Here is a 19,550-nt window from a genome sequence, read left to right on the forward strand (position 1 = left end):
CCTCACCCCGTCCCCCCCATGGCGCAGGTGTCCAGCGCCAGCAAGGTCCCTCTCCTTCCACCCAGGTGTTCCTGCTCCCAGACCTCAATTGTGCTGGGGCCATCGCGTGCCCGCGGAGCGGGTCCCAGCAAAGCCCTATTCATCGGCGCTTCAGCCGCGGGAGTTTCTCAAAGAGAAAAGGGCGGGTCTCCCAGGGGGCGGGGCGAGCGGCCCCGGGACCGCCCCCGAATAGCTCAGAGTCGGAGCGCGCGGAACTGCCTGGGGATTCAGAGAGTCCGAGGCTTTGGATGAGCAGACTTCGGGGAAGTCCAGGCCAGGGACCGAGAGCTTCTAGCTGCCGACGAAGGGTAGGACGGGGAGGAGCTCTGGGCCAGGGTAGTGAGAGGTGTCCTCCCGAGGAAGGAGTTGGCGGTCTCTTTGATCTTGAGGGCTACACACTCCGGATGTTGGCCTCTGCCCTCCTCATCCTTGTTTCCTGCCTCAAAGGGCATGCAGGTACCGCACAGGGGGGAGGGATGAAAAAGCGGGAGGAGTGTGTGCTGGCTGCGGGCTTTACTACGGAAGAACAGACTGGGGGCTGGACTCCTGGGTCTGAGGGAGGAGAAATCTGGGGCCCGGGCTTCTAGGTCCGAGGAGAGAGGGGCTTGAGTTGAACTCCTGGGTCCCGGAGGAAGAGGAACTGGAGCCCTGGACTACTGAGTCTTGAAAGAGGGAGACTTTGAATGTGCTAAACTCGCCTCTACTGTCCTCCATCCTTCTAGGCCCGGTGCCCCATTTCCTGCAACAGCCGGAGGACCTAGTGGTGCTGCTAGGGGACGAGGCCCAGCTGCCTTGTGCTCTGGGCGCGTACTGGGGGCTGGTTCAATGGACTAAGGATGGGCTGGCTCTAGGGGGTGACAGGGACCTGCCAGGTGAGGTTGTTTGCTGTGCTCAGGGAGCTGCACGGTGGGAGTGGTGGGCTTGGGTTGTACTTGAATATTTTGATATATTCAAGTTTGGGAGATGGATGGGCTCAGGTAAACAAATTTGAAGATCTTGATGTTTGAGCTGCTGCTTTGAAGTGGGCCATAGGGTTTGGGAGTTTTAATTTTCATTGTAAAATATTACATAAATGCAGAAAAGTACATAAATGATAAATAGATTTGTCAAATAATTATAAAGTAGCTACCCGTGTAACCAAGACCCAGGTGCACTGCCAGCTCCCTAGAACCCCCCTTGCTCACCAAGCCTGTCATAACCCTCTCCCTCCCTCTCACCATACAGGTGACCTCTAACCTGACTTTTATGGCAGTCTTTTTCTTGCTTTCCTTTCTGGCTTTCTACCCCCCAGGTTTTCAGTGGACTGGGAAGGGGTTAGAGTGTCTCTGGACGTAGAGTCCACTTTTTAGTAGTGTTACTGTGGGGTGCCTGGGTCTGTTTTCTGGTGTGAGGTGTATGGGAATGGAAGCTTGGGGTCAGAACAATACTGTAATTGCCTCTTCCCGGACTCCAGGATGGTCCCGGTACTGGATAGCAGGTAATGCAGCCAGCGGCCAGCACAACCTCCATATCAGACCTGTCGAGCTAGAGGACGAAGCACTATACGAGTGTCAGGCCACACAGGCAGGCCTCCGCTCTCGCCCGGCCCAGTTGCATGTATTGGGTGAGGATTTGTCCTCAGGGAACTCAGGCTGGCTGGGAGTTTCAGAGTTCAGGGAGCCCAAGAGGGTGGTCAGTTAGAAATGGGAAGGTTAAGGTCTCTGGGCCCAGGCTCAGCTCTGATCACCAATCCACCCTGCAGTGGCTCCAGAAGCTCCCCAGGTGCTGGGCGGCCCTGCCGTGTCTCTGGTTGCTGGGGTTCCTGCGAATCTGACCTGTCGGAGCCGGGGGCATGCCCGCCCCACCCCTGAGCTGCTGTGGTTCCGCGATGGGGTCCGGCTGGATGGGGCCACTTCACGTCAGGTCAGGACCAAGACCTTGGGCTAAGCTTTGCCCACTCATTGAAACTTGGGGTCCACTCTGAGCTCAGGCTCAGCCAGAGGAGAAAAGGCATGAGAGGCCAGGGTTCAAGGGTTAAGGCCCTTAGTAAGTGGTTAAAGTAGGGCTAGACTGCCTTGGTTCAAACCCTGGCTCAGTCACTCACTAGTTGATTTTGAGTAAGATACCTAATCTTTCAGTGCCTCAGTTTTCTTACCTGTAAAATGGAGATAATGGTAGTATGCACCTCTGGGTGATTGTGGAGAGTAAACAAAGTAAAATTTATAAAAGGAGCCTGAGTGGTGCAGCGGTTAGAGAACTCGGCTCCTAACCAAAAGGCTGGAAATTTGAACCCACCAGCCACTCCATGGGAGAAAAGTGTGGCAGTCTGCTTCTGTAAACATCACAGACTAGGAAAATTGACAAATGCCCAGAAGAGTGCCTGACATATAGTAAGCACTATATAAGGGGTGCAAGCTCTGGTAGAGTAGTGCCTAAGGCACTTGACTGCTAACCAGAAGGCTGGTGGTTCAAACCCACCAGCCACTCCTTGGAAGGAAGGTTGGGCAATCTACTTCTGTAGTGATACTGCCTTGGAAATCCAAGGAGGGGTCGCTATGAGTTGGGTCTGACTCAACCACACATAATAACAACAACATATATGGGGTAGATGAAGTCATTATTACTATCCATTACCTCCAGACTCTGCTGAAGGAAGGGACCACTGGCACAGTGGAGAGCACTTTATCCCTAACACCTTCCAGCCACGATGACGGAGCCACCTTGGTCTGTCGGGCTCGGAGCGAGGCCCTGCCCACAGGGAGAGACACGGCTATCACACTGAGCCTGCAGTGTGAGTGCAGCGCCATGCTGGGTCCTGAGCCTGAGGTCCCTAGGGAAAGTGGGGGCTGGGACCTGGATGCCTGAGTCTGAGAGAGCCAGAGATGACTAAGGGCGTGCACACAGGGGTCCCTGAGGAATAGATAACTGAAAGCCCAGGCTCCTGGGGTGTCTGAGGGAGAAGGGGCTTGAGACTGGACTCCTAGTCCCTCATTGGAGGTGTTTCAGGTCCTTGTCCATACTGATCACTGTCTCACACCCACAGATCCCCCAGTGGTGACTCTGTCCGCAAATCCCCAGACTGTGCAGGAAGGAGAAAAGGTCACCTTCCTCTGCCAGGCCACGGCCCAACCTCCCGTCACCGGCTACAGGTGAGGACCACTTCTCCCCAGCTCAGAGCACAGATTTAAGAAGAGCTGGGACAGGGGCCTGAGGAGGGTTGGGGCTGGGGAGCGGGAACAACACTAACCGCCCCGTCACCTCCGCAGGTGGGCTAAGGGGGGCTCCCCGGTGCTTGGGGCCCGGGGGCCAAGATTGGAGGTCGTGGTAGACGCGTCGTTCCTGACTGAACCCGTGTCCTGCGAGGTCAGCAACGCCGTGGGTAGCGCCAACCGCAGCACCGCGCTGGACGTGCTATGTGAGCCAGGCCGAGGCCGAGGTGTAGCCACAGTAGGGCGGGCTGAAGTGGATGGACTAAGGGTTTGAGAGGGAAAAGGCTGCAACCGGCTTGGGCTCGGCCGAGAGCGGGGAGGATGGAATAGACGTAGGTCCGGACGGGGGTGGAGCTGGGGCGGAGCAGGGGTGGGGCGTGGGCGTGGACAATTAGTGGGCGGAGTTATTGTGGACCTGGGGCCTACACTTGGGTCCTTGCAGCTGTCGTGTTTCTGAGAGACTGAGGTCTCATCCCTCCCCAGCCATGACGCCACCTCTCCCTCGTCCAGTCGGGCCCATTTTACAGGCAAAGCCGCAACCCATGTCCGTGGACGTCGGCGAAGATGCCTCCTTCAGCTGTGCCTGGCGTGGGAACCCGCCTCCAAGGGTAACCTGGACCCGCCGCGGGCGGGCGCAGGTGAGGAGCCATCTGGAGCCTGGTGAGCGTGGCTAGCGGTGCCTGGGGCTTCTTCCCGCCCCTGACTCCTCCTCGCTGCCCAGGTGCTAGGCTCCGGGCCCACCCTGCGTCTCCGGTCCGTGGGATCCGAGGATGCAGGCGACTACGTGTGCAGGGCTGAGCCAGGGACTTCAGGCCTGGGGGGCGGTGCTGCAGAAGCGAGGCTCACAGTGAACGGTGAGAAAACTGAGCTTCTCAGAGACCTAGGCCTCTAGGGTAAGGAGTCCGCAGAGCAGAGGGGCCTAACGGTGACCGTGGCCTTGGGAGAGGCTTACAGAAGGCCGGGCCTGGGGATTGGAGCCCCACCTAGAGAAGGCATTGCTTGGAGGGGTTCCGGGTTTGTTGGGGGTCGCGGCTTGGGTGGCTGTGGTTAGTGAGGAGGTTGGCCGGGCATGATCTATAACCGGGTTTGAGGAGGGCAGAACTTCTGATTTGTCCACAATTTCCACCCCAGCTCCCCCAGTAGTAACCGCTCTGCACTCTGCGCCTGCTTTTCTGAGGGGTCCTGCCCGCCTCCAGTGTCTAGTGTTCGCCTCCCCTACCCCAGAAGCCGTGGTAAGGAAATGTGTCCCCCTACCATGACCCACCCAGCTGTGATCCCTGACCTCCCACGCAGACCCCCAAAACTGCTGTGGCCATCGCTCATTCTCCGGACATCCCTCCTGCCTGCCTCTTCTCCTGTCTGCCATCTCCTCAGTGACCTCCCTCATTGGTGTCCCCAGGTCTGGTCTTGGGATGAGGGCTTTTTGGCTGCGGGGTCACAGGGCCGGTTTCTGGTGGAGACGTTGCCAGCTCCCAAGGGCCTTGAGGGACAAGGTCCAGGCCTGATCTCAGTGCTACACATTGCGGGGACCCAGGAGTCGGACTTTAGCCGGAGCTTCAACTGCAGTGCCCGGAACCGGCTGGGCGAGGGAGGTACCCAGGTCAGCCTGGGTCGAAAAGGTGAGACCCCAACTCTGTTGACTCCAAGCCCCACAAACTCAAGAATTTCCATACTGACTAACCTAGAGACCTTAAATACAGAGACCCACCACATATTTGGAGAGAATCAAAACCTGTGGGTCTTCTGCTCCTGACATCTTGAGACAATTAATTCCTTTAAATGCAGAATCCTAAACTGAGAGACCCCTCACACTTAGGGACCTCAAAGAAGGGAAACTCCAAATATGCAAAGTAAAACCTCAAAAAACCAAACTCACTTCCATCAAATTGATTCCGACTCAGAAACCCTTGCTGGGTTTCCAAAGCTGCAAATCTTTATGGAAGCAGACTGGCCCATCTTTTTTCCATAGAGCGGCTGGTGGTCTCAAATCACTGACCTTTTGTTTAGCAACCAAATGACTTAACCACTACACTACTAGAGCTCCTTTTATGCAAAGTAAAAGACCCCCCCCCCAAACTAAGACTTTCTAAAGTCAGTTAAAGTCATGTGTGTACTCTGAAATTTGGGGAACTCAAATTCAAGGGCCCTTAAACCCAGGGCCCAAAGCTAGGGGACAGCAAACCTTGGGAATCTCCAAATGTGGTGACCTTTTGAGTCCAAGGATCCCAAACCCAACTCTGAGCTCCTATTCCCTAGTTCCTCCTCAGTCCCCTGCAGTCCCCTCAGGACACCCCCTCTTCTCCCTGCAGACTTGCTGCCCTTCGTACGGATTGTAGCCGGAGTGGCTACTGTGGCCACAACTATCCTTATGGTCATCACTGGGGTGGCCCTCTGCTGTTGGCGCCATGGCAAAAGTCAGTGTCCCAGCCCTGCCCATGCCCTGCCCACTGATCCTGCCAGGCCTTGGAACTTGGCCCCGAGTCCCACCCCTCTAGCCCTAACTCCTTCTCCTCTGGGTCACATTCTTTGCCCTCCCAGGCAGGGATTCCCATTGGTTCCTAGACTCCCTATGAGGCCCACCCCAATTCTCTCTCTTCCCTCTCATTGATCTCCACTAAACCGTGACCCTGCCCCATCGCTCACCTCCACACCTCACTGCCCCTGGCCTCAGCCTCCTCCAAGCCAAAGAAGCTGGTGCGAATCCCAGGCAGCAGTGATGGCTCCAGCTCTCGAGGTCCCCAGGAAGAGGAGGTGACCAGCGGTGAGGACCGGGTAAGATGCCAGGGTCCCCAGACTTGGCCATGCTCCCAGATCTAATAATGACCCAGTCCCAACAGTTCTCCCTCCCAGTCTTAACCAGGCTCCAAACTTAAATAGAGCCCTAGTCCCAACAGTGACCCCAGACCCAATGTCCTCCAAGTCTGTATATGCCCCTGACTCCATTATTTCCTAGGTATAATATGTTCCCAGGACTCCCTTCTTGTCCTAGACTCCAGCTCCCAGATGCACTTGGGCCCTCTTGCCTGACCTCTACTCACTGGCTGGGAGTCCTTGGGGTCGGCACTAGGGCAGGATGATCCTCTGACCACTCCCTCTTACTAACCACCCATCCCCAGGGCTCCATCATGCACACAGACCACAGTGACCTGGTTCTGGATGAGGGAATTCTGGAGACCAAGGTGACTGCTGAGAGGAGGGGGGTTCCCGTCACTGTGTCTCTCTCTCCCTGATTCTGTCCCCTCCTCTTCCTTTCTGTTGTGCTCCTGGAGCTGGGGCCTCGCTTCCTCCGCAGCTCCTCTGCCTCCTGGGCCATCTCACCCACCTCCACAGCCTCAATTTGTTCACTTCTCTGTCCCAGCTCTGGCCTCTCTTGAGCCCCAGACCAGAGGTCCCTCTGCCTGTGTTTTGTGTATCTGATTGTTTCATAGTCATGTTTTAGGCCTCCTGAATGCCTCCCCCTGGTTGTCCTCCCTCTTCCCACTTTCCTTGGCATTGGTTCTTACACACATTGGGTCCCACACTGGCCTGACATATCCTCAACCCTACCCTCCTCTGGGGCCATTTCAGGGCAGCCCTACTGACCTCATTCCCCAGTCCAGAGACTTCTCTTTCTCCTGAGCACCTCACTCATGGCAATCTCTTGACTTGAAACAGTCCCACTTTCCCAAAGGTGTTTAATTCTTCCTTCATTCCTGTGGTCTCTGATCAGACATTTCTTGTTCTAGGAAGCTCATGCTTTCCCCATCCCAGCCCTGATCATTCCACCTCTTTCTCCCCTCACAGCCAGGGCCACTCAACTCTGCCTGTGTGTCGCCAGTCACAGCTGTGCCACTCAGACCTGGGCTTCCCATCCAGCCCCAGTCACTCTGCCTGAGCTCTCCCCATCACTGTCACGATCACTCTGCAGAAGGTTCCCCCACAGCAGCTACCGTTACTCTGCTTGTGATTTCTCCTTCATAGCCCTCCCTGTCCCCTCTGGGCTCTGTCTGGTGATTTGTTATTTCCCTCTTGGCCTGGGATCCCCATGGGGACAGAGTCCAGGTCTGTCCTAGTAGCAGGACCATAGGGCATGACACAGAATTAAAGTTTAGGGGCTGTTAACCATTTAATCAGTTATCATCAAGTTGATTCTGACTTATGGTCACCTTAATATGCCAGAGTAGAACTGTGCTCCGTAGAGTTTTTAATGGCTGATTTTTTCAGCAAGTAGATCACCAGGCCTATTTTCTACCCCTTTATCTCCTATCACTGTTTTCGGTCTCCCTTTGTCTCTCTGCCAGTCTGTGTCTCTGCCTCACTGTCTCTGCCTGCTCCTTTCCTGTCCTTTTCTGTTTCTAGGTGTGACTGTATCTCAGTGTCTCTCCATCAGTCATCTCACTCCCTGTTCCCATACATTCCTTACTAAATCCCGTCTGTCCCCTCAGGACCCAACCAACGGTTACTACAAGGTCCGAGGGGTCAGTGTGAGCCTGAGCCTTGGTGAAGCCCCTGGAGGAGGCATCTTTCTGCCACCCACCTCTCCCCTTGCACCCCCAGCAAGCCCCACATTCTACGACTTCAGCCCACACCTGGGCATGGCTCCCCCCTGCAGACTGTACAGAGCCCGAGCAGGCTATCTCACCACACCCCATCCTCGAGCTTTCACCAGCTACATCAAACCTACATCCTTTGGACCCCCAGACCTGGCTCCTGGGACTCCCCCCTTCCCATATGCTGCCTTCCCCACACCCAGTCACCCCCGCCTCCAGACTCATGTGTGACACCTCTCTGACTGAAGAGTCCTGGAATCATCAACTTGCCGTAATGGATTATCCCAACTTCTGAGGAACCAGAACTGGTTGGCAACCTTATGCCTCCAAAACTGAACACTGCAGGGAGGGAAAGATCGTGACAGTTGTGCAGGTCCTTGATATAGAGTCAGCTCAACCAAAGAGAATGCCCCAAGGGGAGATAAGATGCCCACGGCGCCCACTGCTTCCCCATGTGTAAAAGATATTCAAGATGGCAGTTAGGGACTGGGATGGAAGTTGTTCCTGGCTGGTGAAAAAGAAGATATTTCAAGATGACCATCTATAAAAAGAAGAAAGATAGCACTGGGAAGATGAGGATGGAGGGTAAGATAGGCCCCACACTGTATTGCTTCTTCCTGAGGGGCACTTCACTTGGTCGGTGGAAAGACAGCCAAGATGGATGTTCCTTCGCTCCCTGAAACCCACGATGGCCGCCATCTTGATTCCTTCTACCTTCCTTAAAGGCCCAGAAAGAATTGGATTTAAGGAGTGAGGCTAGGAAGAGAACTGTCATGTGATGGGGGATGATAGGGATGAAAGGGAATTTGGGGATGAGAATATTTATGTTTTTTGTTTTTTTTTTAAATCAAAGGAGTTAATATGTCTTAGGAATTCTCCTGGCATTATTCTCCATCAAGGAAGTGGACCATCAAACCTGCCCCAAGGTCTTTCCGTTACCCCAACCTATGAGGATGCTGTAGGAGCAAAAACCATGATTCATCCTCCACCCCTTGCTATCTGTTTAACACTCTAGGCTCTCTTAATATGCATCTACAAACATACACAAAAACATACACGTGGGCATGAATCCACAGACACAGGTGCACACAAGCAACAGGGCTGCGTTGGCTGGCCTGGGGAAGACACACTCCCACACTCTCATCCGAAGGGACAAAGCAATGAGCCCTAAGGGGGAGGAATGCTGGGGTGGGGGGCTGAAAAATAGAAATCCCCTGGTCCTTAGAACAAAGATGGGGGCCCAGACCCTTACCCTGCGACACTGGCTCCTTGATGGGTAAGGTGCTGGGGTCCTGGATTTAGGCTGGGGGCTTTTGTCCTTGAATCCAGTCACCTGGGACCCTTGAGAAGCAGGGCAGAAGACCTGGACACCTGGCTCTGAGGGACAAAGGGCCTAAGGCCCAGACTCCTGAATGTAAAGGGGGCTGGGACTCAACTTGTGTTCTGAGAAATTTTGGAGGCATGCATTCCTGGGACCTCAAGAAAGGAACTGGGGAGGGTTCCAGTGCTGGCATCCCTGGAGGAGGAGGAAGCGGATAGTGGGTGTCAGGGTCTCAGGTAAAAGAGAGCTGGAGTGAGGATTGCTGGGTCCTGAGGGAAGACTCAAAACCCACAACGACGGAGTCCACGACCCAGCCTCCAGCCTGGCTGGCCTCTGCATGGGGTGAGACGCCCGGACTCTCGAGGGGCGCCTGCGCCAGGCCCTCACCCGGGGTTTGCGAGCTGCTCCACGCTGCGCAGACCCGCCACGCTATTGTCCTGGCCAGGAAGGCGGGGCCAGCGCGGGGCGGGGCTAGAGGCGCCGGCGCAGCCTGGGGGCCGCGGGAGGCGGAGGCGGTGGCGGTGGCGCTGGGAGCTCCTGTCACCGCTGGGGCCGGGCCGGGCGGGAGCGCAGGGAACGTAAGGCCGCGAGGTCCGGGACATGGGGCCTGCCAGTCCCGCCGCTCGCGGTCTGGGCCGCCGCTGGGCCCCAACGCCGCTGCCGCTGCCGCTGTTGCTGCCACTATTGCTGCTGCTTCTGCGCGCGCAGCTCACCGCCGCGAGCCTGGCTGGTGGGAGCCCCGGAGCAGCCGAGGTGAGGCCGGGCCAGGTCCTGGGGGGCGGGATTGAGGGGAGACCGGGCTTCTGGATCCCAACACAGTCATGTCCTGAGCAGAACGTGTAGTTTTTCCAGCCAGGTTCGCGGCCTCCAGGCGGCCCCCAAACAGCACTAGGCATCCATAAACCATGGACCCAGGAGTCCAGGCCCCAGGTCCCCCTTCATCTGACCTCCCAGCCCACGCCCCTAGACATAAGAAATGGCTTTTCCAGAGTCCTTGGACCCAGAAGTCCAGCCCTCTGCAGACCTCCATCTAATAGACTCGGCCCAAGCCCCCTCCCACCTGAACATAAGACCCGTTAGCCAGAAAGGCACCTGGATCCAAGAATCCAAGGCCCTCACGTCCTCCCGACCCAAATGTGTCCCATCCCACCCACCCACACCCACCCCTAGCAACCTCCCAGGACCTAGGACAGAGCCCAAGATGTAACTCCGCATCCTTCAAAGACTTGGCCCTGATGCCAGGCCTTGTCGTTGCACCCTGGAATGGAAGCTTGAGCCTAGGATGGAGGGAGGAGGGGCCAGAACGCCTGGGTTCTGGCCTCCTCCCCCACGATTCAGGTTTAACCCCTTCGGTCTCCAGAGCCGCTGTACGGGGTGGGGGCGGAGGCTGTCTCCGCGGCAACAAGGCCGCTAGAATCCCGGGGGACCCGGGTTGCCACAGCAACGGGAGAGCTGGAGTGCCCCCGCTTGCAGGAGCTGTTTCCCGGGGAACGGCGCCTCCACGGAGGCGGGTGCGCGGCGCTTGGGGGTGGGAACTGGTGCTAGGGTCTGAACATCTGGGTGCTAGGGAGACCACAGGCCTATAGTCCCCAGACCTTCACTGACCCCTTCGCTCCCACCCTCAGGCCCCAGGGTCGGCCCAGGTTGCAGGACTATGCGGGCATATAACCCTGCACCGGGACCTGCGCACCGGCCGCTGGGAGCCAGACTCGCAGCACTCGCGACGCTGTCTCCGGGACCCGCAGCGTGTGCTGGAGTACTGCAGACAGGTGGGTGTGAGCTATTGGGAAGAATAGTCAGCCGAGTCTCCCACAAGAAGCTAGGCGAGCAAAAGGCATAGTCCAGAGACAGAAAACCAAAGAAACCAGACTCACTGCCGTCGGGTCCAGAGAGAAGCGGGATCTAAAGAGGCTGGGGATGGTGGGGGGCGTGGCCAGCGAAGAGAGGAAACTAGAACCGGGCAAAACCTGTTAGGTTAGGAAAGGGAGAGATCCTTGCAATCTGCGGTGGGCTCATCTTTCTCCCGCGGAGCTGTGGGTTTGAACCCTTTGGTTCGCACCCGAATACTTTAACCACTGCGCCACCAGAGCTCCTTAGGTGGGTTTAGAGCGATTGAATTTATGTACAGTGAGTTGAGAGGAACGTAGCCAATGGAGAGGCCGGACTAAGAAGAGGAAAGATCTTCATAAAAGAACTGGACAGGCAAAGGGGCGGGGCCCAAAATGGCGGGTGGGCGAGCTTGGGGGGGGGGCAGAAATCTACTAGGGGGCGTGGCTACCAGCCTGCGGGTGGACAGCCAAAGCCGGTTCTCCTGACCAGCCAGCAAAGCTAGGGAGCAAAGGTCCTCTTGAACCCTAGAGTCTTCAAAAGGGACATGGCCAATGAAGAGGCAGGCGCAGCTGACAGGGCCAGGGCAGCGGGTTGACCTCTCCGTCCCGTACGGTGCCTCTAGATGTACCCGGAGCTGCAGATTGTGCGCGTGGAGCAGGCGGCGCAGGCCATCCCCATGGAGCGCTGGTGCGGGGGTGCTCGGGGCGGCAGCTGTGCCCAGCCTCACCATCAGGTTGTGCCCTTCCGCTGCCTGAGTGAGTCACAGGCTGGGGGAGGGGGGCTTGGAAGGGCAAGGTTCTGGGCCCCTTTCTCTGACCCACCCAGGCTGGGTGCCTGGGTCCGAAGTGAGTCAGAGAAACCTCTTAGGATAAAATATTAGGATACTGAAGAGGGTGGGCTGGAGGCTAGGGGAAGCCCTCACCCTGGTTCTCCCCACCCCCAGGGGGTGAATTCGTGAGTGAGGCCCTGCTGGTGCCTGAAGGTTGCCGGTTCCTGCACCAAGAGCGCATGGACCAGTGTGAAAGCTCCACCCGCAGGCATCAGGAGGCACAGGAGGTCAGGACCTGGCCGTCCATCCCACCCCACATTCTAGAACTCAAGAATCCAACCCCCAAACCCTTCTCCATCAGAACCAAGACCCTGGGTCCCCAACCTCTTCCTCAGAATTCAAGAGTCAGGTCTCCAGCTGTCTTTTCCGTCTGGATCCAGTAGTCCAGGTCTGGTCATGCCAGTCCCAAGCACTTGTTCTTCCCAAATGGAAAATCCAGGCCCCTGGTCCCCTACATCCTGTGAGCCCCAAGACTCTTCTTTTCACCAGGACCTTAGAATTTATCCTTCCCCCAACCCCTTCCTCTGGAACTAGGAGTCCAGGACCCCCTTTACCCCTTTCTACCCCACAAACCTGGCATCTGAGCGCACTCTTCCCACAGGCCTGCAGCTCCCAGGGCCTCATCCTGCATGGCTCCGGCATGCTTTTGCCCTGTGGTGTGGATCAGTTCCGGGGTGTGGAGTATGTGTGCTGCCCCCCTCTGGCGACCCCTGACCCGTCTAGGACAGCAGTTGGGTGAGTGGGAGGGAGCCCCCCACCTCCATTCCAAGCTCCTGGGACAGGGATGGGATCCTAGAGGCCTGGGCTCAGAATCTCACTGTCCCAGATCTTCTCCTGCTCCCTCAGTGACCCCTCCACCCGATCATGGCCCCTGGAGGGCAGAGCCAAGGGGGCTGAGGATGAGGAAGAGGAGGAGGAAGAACCCTTCCTGCAGCCAGTAGATGATTACTTTGTGGAGCCCCCACGGGCTCAAGAAGAAGAGGAAGAGAGAGTCCTACTCTCAAACTCTCATACCCCTGCAGGGGTCAACAAAGGTGAGATGATCTTTAAACCCCTGCTTCCCTCCACCCTGGGAGAAGAATGGATTGGGGAGACTTGGTGTAAGCAGATTTTTGGGAGGGACCAGTGAGGAAGGCGTGGTTTGGGTGGAATGGAAGAAATGGGTCTAGCTTTGGAGAAAATAGAGGTGGAAGGGCTGGCCTGTGAAGACTGCAAAGGGAGAAGTTGGTTTTGGGGTGTCTGGAGGTGGAGGGACCATTTGGTAGGTCCTAAGAGTCATTTTGGGAAATCTGGAAGGATGGTATAATAGATTCTTAAGATATGCAAAAGCAGACCTGGTTCAGAACTGTATCTCCCATGACGCCAGGCAGCAACTATGGGTAAACTGGGTACGTGAGCTTCTCCAGTGCACTTTGGAGTTCTCCAGTTAGGAAAGGTGATCTGGAGGTAGACCACAGGCTGAGCCCCTGATCCCTGACTTTACAGTGACTCCCACCCCAAGGCCCACAGATGGTGTGGACGTGTATTTTGGCATGCCCGGGGAAATCAGTGAGCATGAGGGATTTCTGCGGGCCAAGATGGATCTGGAGGAGCGTAGGATGCGCCAGATTAATGAGGTGATGACACTCAGGGCCCGACAGACCTGCCTAAATCCTAGGAAACCCCAGGAGCCCATTGAGACAAGCTCCAAGGGCTCCCTAGGCTACTATCAACCCTGGTCCTCAACATCACCCTCTAAGACCACCAGGGTTCCCTGATCCATCTATAATCCCACTGGGATGCCACCAGATTCTATGGTAACTCTGGTTACTCTTCCACTTTAAAATCCTTTTGGCTCTGCCTTCTCAAAAACCAAAGAGCCAGTTGGATTTAAGGGACTGGGACCTCCATGGTCCCAAAGAGGGGTTGGGGGACTTACCAGGTGGAACAGGGTGGATTCTAAGATGCTGAAACTCCCCCTCTGGCCCAGGTGATGCGTGAATGGGCCATGGCAGACAACCAGTCCAAGAACCTACCTAAAGCCGACAGACAGGCCCTGAATGAGGTAGGACACTCTCCAGCAGGTCCTACTTAGGCCTGTTCACCACGTGGGGCACACTCCTGTCAACCTGCCACAGGCCATGTCCTGCTCCACTCAGTTCCACCCCTTCCTACTTTAGCTGGGCCTTTTCTGGCCCTGCTTCTGCGTTTGGCTCTACCCCTCTTGGCTTGTATCTCACCTGACATTGCTCTCCTCAGATTGGACATGCTTTGCCCTATCTTGACTTGATCTTTACTTCTGAGGGCTGGCTCTGGAGTCCTTCTCTGTCCAGGCAGGTCCCCTGAAGATATAGCCAAGTCCTCAGTCGCTCTTTGATGTATTCATATCCCTGTTAGGCTCCACCTCTGACTCTGTTCTTACCTCTCTATCCTCACTTTTACTCAATCCCTCCTCAGTAGGCCTAGTCTCCTAAAGGCCCAACTTCTCTCACCTTTGCCTTAGTGCAGTACTACTCCATTTAGAATAGGCTGGCTATCAATTCCCTGACTCTTGGCCCCACCCATCTTAGTTTGGCCTGTCTCCAGTTTGGCCCTGTCCAAGCCAGAACCCTAACTTTCCGACGTAACTGGGTCCCCTTCTACTTCCAGAGTATTCCCACCCAATGTGGTTTACATTTTCAGACTGGCTCACCTTAGCCTTAGCCCACCCCCACTCTACTTTGCTCTGTAGTCTCCCCACTTTCCACTCAGTCTTCTTTGACTTAGTGCCACCCCCGCAGGTTGGCCTTATCCAGGCCTAGACCCACCACACACCACCCCACTTAGCCCTGTAGCTCTGCCCTTTCCAGACTTCCTTTGACCCATGCTTTTACCCATCTTCACTTCTCCTGACCCTGCACCCACCTCCTCGCCAGCACTTCCAGTCCATTCTGCAGACCCTGGAAGAACAAGTGTCCGGTGAGCGACAACGCTTGGTGGAGACCCACACCACCCGAGTCATCGCTCTCATCAATGACCAGCGCCGGGCTGCCCTGGAAGGTTTCCTGGCAGCGCTGCAGGGGCACCCGCCTCAGGTGTGGGGACTGTCAGGGCAAAGGGCAGAGGGTAAGAAGGGCTGGGATGGGCCTAGGCAGTCTCATCCCTTCACAGGCAGAGCGGGTCCTGATGGCCCTCCGGCGCTATCTGCGTGCAGAGCAGAAGGAGCAAAGGCACACGCTGCGACACTACCAGCACGTGGCTGCTGTGGATCCCGAGAAGGCCCAGCAGATGCGTTTCCAGGTGCCCAGATTCGTCCAGCTCCCAAATGTCCAGCTGTCCCTCAGATCCTCGTCCTTTGGATCCCATCCCTGAGACGCTTCTCCTGTCCCTTCTTATCCCTTGGACATCCTTCCTATCCCTAACTCCCACTTCCTACTCCTGGAAACCCCCTTCCAGTCCTTCACGCTATTCCTGTGCCTTGGATACCTGCTTTCTGACCCCAGAACACTATTCCCCATTCCTGTGCCTTTGGCCGCCTTCCTGTCCCTTGGATTCCTACTTCCCTTCTCAGAATCCCCCCTCCAGTACCTTGAACCATATTCCCATGCCTCAGCCTTCCTTCTTTTCCTGTAGCCCCCCTAGGAGAAACCCTCATTCTGGGCCCTCCCTAATTCCTATTCCATGGATGTTCTCTTCCTGTCCATGAGTATTCTGTTCTTGAACTCCAAGTCTTGCCCTTGAACTACATCACTTTGTTTTGTGAACTTCCACTCCCACTTCCTGTCCCTGGAGCGCTCTCCTGTGTCCTTTTTTTTTTTTTCCCCAGACGCTATTTCCTGCCCTTCCTACTACTTCATTTACCTCCACTTCCTGTCTCTTCTACAATATGTCCTATATCCAGTTCTCACCCTGTCTCTTATGTCCACTTTTCTAGCAACCATTTTTTCCCTTCTACCTTCCTTCGTTCCCAAGTCACTTTCTGTCTTCTGCACATCTTTTTGTTTTCTTTGTCTCCTTCTCCTCTTCCAATTTCTTTCCTTCTATGGCCCAGTTCCTTTCTTTGTACCCTACTTCCTACCCATTGTATGTGCTACTTTTCCTTGGACCCTACTGACCTTCTCCCTTCACCATCAGTTTCCCCATCGCTAGCCTGCACTTCTCAGTTCATCTTTCATACCTGCTTTCCCCACAGGTGCAGACACATCTTCAAGTGATTGAGGAAAGAATGAATCAGAGCCTGGGCCTGCTAGACCAGAACCCCCACCTGGCTCAGGAACTTCGGCCTCAGATTCGTGGGTGTCCCTAAGTCCTCACCCCCATTCCAAATCCCTAAACAAGACCCTGACCGCTAAGTTTTGACCCCCCCCAATTCAATAATCTATTTCTATGTAAGAAACCATTCCAGAAGTTAGTGGCTTAAATCAGCAACCATTTTCTTTGCTCATGATTCCTCAGTCTGGTCTGGGTTCCGCTGGATGGTTCTTCTGCTAGCCTTGCCAGTAGTCAAGCATGCAGCATCATTTAGCCAGTGGGTCAGCTGGAGGCTGGGAGCCTGACACAGATGGGCCTCTCTCCCGCTCTGAGTAGGCTCAGGGCCTCTCTTCTCCATGGAGCCTCTCCACATGAATTCTCCAGCTGGGCTTCTTACATGGTGGCTCAGACTCCCCAAAGCACAAAAGTAGAAGCTAGCACATCTTAAGGCTTGGTCCCACATTTTGTTGGTGAAGGCAAGTTGCAAATCCAGTCCACTTTCAAGAGTGTAAATACCAAAAAGTACAGCCTACCACAGCCCCCAGATGTATTGTGACTTCCTACTTGACTTCTCACACCTAACCCCAATTCTCCTGCTCTTTTCAGAAGCCATTCTCTTGAAATGTCAGCCTCCCTCCTCCCTGCTAGGAGTACCTCCATTCAGCTGCTCACTTTCCCAGATACACCTATGGTTACTTCACAGCTGTCTGCATGACCTCCCATTCACTCCAGTGTTAGGGTGCCCTTCATTTACAAGTTTTGTGGAGTGGAGTCTCCATGTTCACCACCTTAGTCACCTCTCTACATGTTCCCCTCAGAGGAACTCCTCCACTCTGAACACCTGGGTCCCAGTGAATTGGAAGCCTCTGTCTCAGGGGGCAGCAATGAGGAGAAGGATGGGCTGCAGCCTCCGGATTCCAAAGATGGTTAGTAAGTCCAGACTTTGGGGGAGACATTTCCAACCTCATTTCTAGTTCTCTAAAGTCTGGGGGTGTTGTAGCCATCACGATGAGTGGGAGTATATGGGGATAAATGTCTAAGGTGGGCGGGGCCTCTGTGGGACCATTGATCCTCCTTCTTTGGCCCATGGGAGGGTTCACACTTTCTTTGGTGACACCCTCCTCTCTTCATTGTGCCACCTGCCTTGCCTCCTTTGGATGCCAGCAGACACCTCTGTGGCCCTTCCAAAAGGTAAGTGTCCCTCAGAGTAGCCCCACCAGCGCCACTGAATCTCACTGAACCCCCAAACCCAGAGTGGAAAAGGATCCATGTATCAAGAACACCAGACCCCCTGGGATGGAGCCTGGGACCCCTTTGGACCCCCTTCTCTGGAGGGTGTGGCACCTCTAGACCCTCTAAAATGAGAGTTCTTGGGGGGCAGGGTCTACAGAACAAGATGTTGCATCTCCTGCAAGAGAGAAGATAGCTCCCCTGGAGCACTATGAGCAAAAGGTAAGTCAGTCACAACTGTGTCCTAAGGGGTAAAGGGGCAGGGGCCTGGACTCTGGGCTCCTGAGGGAGGCCAGAAGAGTTGGTCTGGGCTCCTGGGTCTGAGGGAAGAGGGAGCTGGGCATATGAACTCCAGGGTCTTAGGGGAGAAGAGGGCTGGGGGATGCACTGTTGGGCTTTTGGGGAAGACGGGGCTAGAGCCCAGACTCTTGGGTCCTGACACCTCCTATTCCCCCAGGTGAATGCGTCTGTTCCAAGGGGTTTTCCTTTCCACTCATCAGAGATTCAAAGAGATGAGCTGGTAAGAAAAGGAATATGGTGGGCACCTAGGAGCAGAGGTTCAAGGCCAGTGGCCAGGTTATGACTCCCAAGGGCACACAGGACTGAAAGCTGACCTCTGCTCCACCTCCTCTCCTTGCAGGCACCAGCCGGGACGGGCGTTTCCCGTGAGGCTTTGTCTGGGCTGCTGATCATGGCGGCAGGTGGAGGCTCCCTGATTGTCCTCTCCATGCTGCTCTTGCGCAGGAAGAAGCCCTATGGGGCTATCAGCCATGGAGTGGTGGAGGTGAGAGACACAAAGAGATGAGATGGGGACAGTTTCCAGCGCCTGGCATGAATGGGCTGAGATCCATAGGTCAGGTCCCTGTTGCCCATCTGCCCCTCCCTTGCCCCTGTTGCAGGTAGACCCCATGCTGACCCTGGAGGAGCAACAGCTCCGGGAACTGCAGCATCATGGCTATGAGAACCCCACCTACCGCTTCCTGGAGGAACGACCCTGAACTGGCCCTGTCACCCTTTGGACTAAGCCCAGACCTTCTCTCTTCCTGGAGCCCCAGAACCCCAACTTCCAGCCTGGGGGGTCATGAAAAGTTCGTTTCACACCCTTTGTGGGGGGGGGGGGGGCCCTGGAAATTCTTCTTCCCTTTTTATCCCTGAGAAATCCCAAAGTGTCCCCAACCACCTCCCTGCTTGGGACTTCTTCTTCACTTTAATTTATTTTTTAAGTTAATGTACCGTTCCTTGAGGTGACCACTGCCTTGGCCCCGATGTCTGTTGTTCCTTGGAATTCACCCTGCCACTCTTTCCCACTAACGTCTCAATAAAGTTCTTTTCCCCACCAGGCCATCTTGTGTCTTTGTTGGGGAGTCAAGGTGTAGTCACAGCTCTGGGTGCTGGTGTCCATCCCCGCCCAGGCCTTCCTCACCTCTTTAAACCAGATGAGGGCTCTTTAAATCTGGGCGGGGCCTACGGGAGGTCCTGGGCCCGCGCACAGGAGGCGGAGCCCTGAGAACTTGGAAGGGCTCTTGGCGCCATAAAGGAGCTTTCCGCGGTGCTGAACGGGCCGGGACTTTTAGGTCTCTACCTGCCAAACTCTGGCAAGTTTTCCTTGCCCTCTACCCTGCACTCACACGCAGCATTCATCCCCAACTTTCGGGCCCGATGGGGTACAGCAATCTCAAATGGCCCTTTACATTACCAAAAGTCTTCACCTCTTCTTAGAAGAGAGGAGGTGGGAATCCTAGTCAGGTCTCGCATGTGATGTTTGCGATTAGAACGCACATCCTCTTGAATCCCATTTTTGTGACTTGGAGTTAGCCCTCTACAGATGCCTGTCCCAAAAGCGTAGTTATGAGGATTAAAAGGGTTAATATTTGTGGAAACGTTAGAACTGTGCCTGTCACTTGGAAATTATTTGTTAAATGAATTTTTTAAAATATAATAATAAATATGCATATGACGGTCACCCTGTGCCAGGCATTGATTTGAGTGCTTTACACGCATTGGAGCGTTTAATCATGACTCAACCCCTTATAAAGCAAGAAAGATTGGGCAGTCTGCTTCCAGAAAGATCGGTAGCCTTGGAAACCCAATGGGCACCTCTATGAGTTGGAGTTGACTCATTGGCAATGAGTTTGGTTTGGTTTGGTTTTCTCCCCATTTACAGATTAGGAAATGGAGACAGATAAAGTTATATCACATGGTCAAGGTCACCATCTAGAAGGGTCAGAGCTGGGAATTCGACCCAAGCTGCCTGGCATAAGCAGGCATACTCTTGGCTAGTGTGCTAACTAATCTGCAGTCTGCTAATTCGAGGCAGCCTCATTTGGTGTTCACAGGCAAGGCAGACTTCTAGTTGACACTATTCACCTCATAGA

General features: G+C 55.2%; 2 protein-coding genes across 2 annotated transcripts; both read left to right on the forward strand.

Moving 5' to 3' along the window:
• Positions 1-443: 443 nt before the first annotated feature.
• On the forward strand, positions 444-7,987 carry KIRREL2 (kirre like nephrin family adhesion molecule 2). The gene is made up of 15 exons (XM_007954892.1): positions 444-495; positions 762-911; positions 1,493-1,642; positions 1,781-1,941; positions 2,659-2,809; positions 3,062-3,167; positions 3,285-3,433; positions 3,738-3,865; positions 3,949-4,081; positions 4,359-4,459; positions 4,627-4,846; positions 5,537-5,647; positions 5,899-5,999; positions 6,344-6,406; positions 7,652-7,987. Exons 1-15 carry the CDS (start codon positions 444-446, stop codon positions 7,985-7,987), a joined length of 2,112 nt encoding a protein of 703 aa, XP_007953083.1.
• Positions 7,988-9,677: 1,690 nt separating this feature from the next.
• APLP1 (amyloid beta precursor like protein 1) lies at positions 9,678-18,173 on the forward strand. Its single transcript, XM_007954858.2, has 17 exons — positions 9,678-9,830; positions 10,703-10,846; positions 11,530-11,662; positions 11,851-11,963; positions 12,338-12,471; positions 12,583-12,770; positions 13,222-13,352; positions 13,706-13,780; positions 14,631-14,789; positions 14,866-14,994; positions 15,887-15,986; positions 16,764-16,871; positions 17,110-17,136; positions 17,327-17,397; positions 17,633-17,695; positions 17,816-17,959; positions 18,075-18,173. Exons 1-17 carry the CDS (start codon positions 9,678-9,680, stop codon positions 18,171-18,173), a joined length of 1,971 nt encoding a protein of 656 aa, XP_007953049.1.
• Positions 18,174-19,550: the final 1,377 nt, after the last annotated feature.

This window comes from Orycteropus afer, unplaced genomic scaffold, assembly GCF_000298275.1.
Source record: "Orycteropus afer afer isolate SDZICR_OR568_19922 unplaced genomic scaffold, OryAfe1.0 scaffold00476, whole genome shotgun sequence".
Classification (NCBI taxonomy): domain Eukaryota; kingdom Metazoa; phylum Chordata; class Mammalia; order Tubulidentata; family Orycteropodidae; genus Orycteropus; species Orycteropus afer.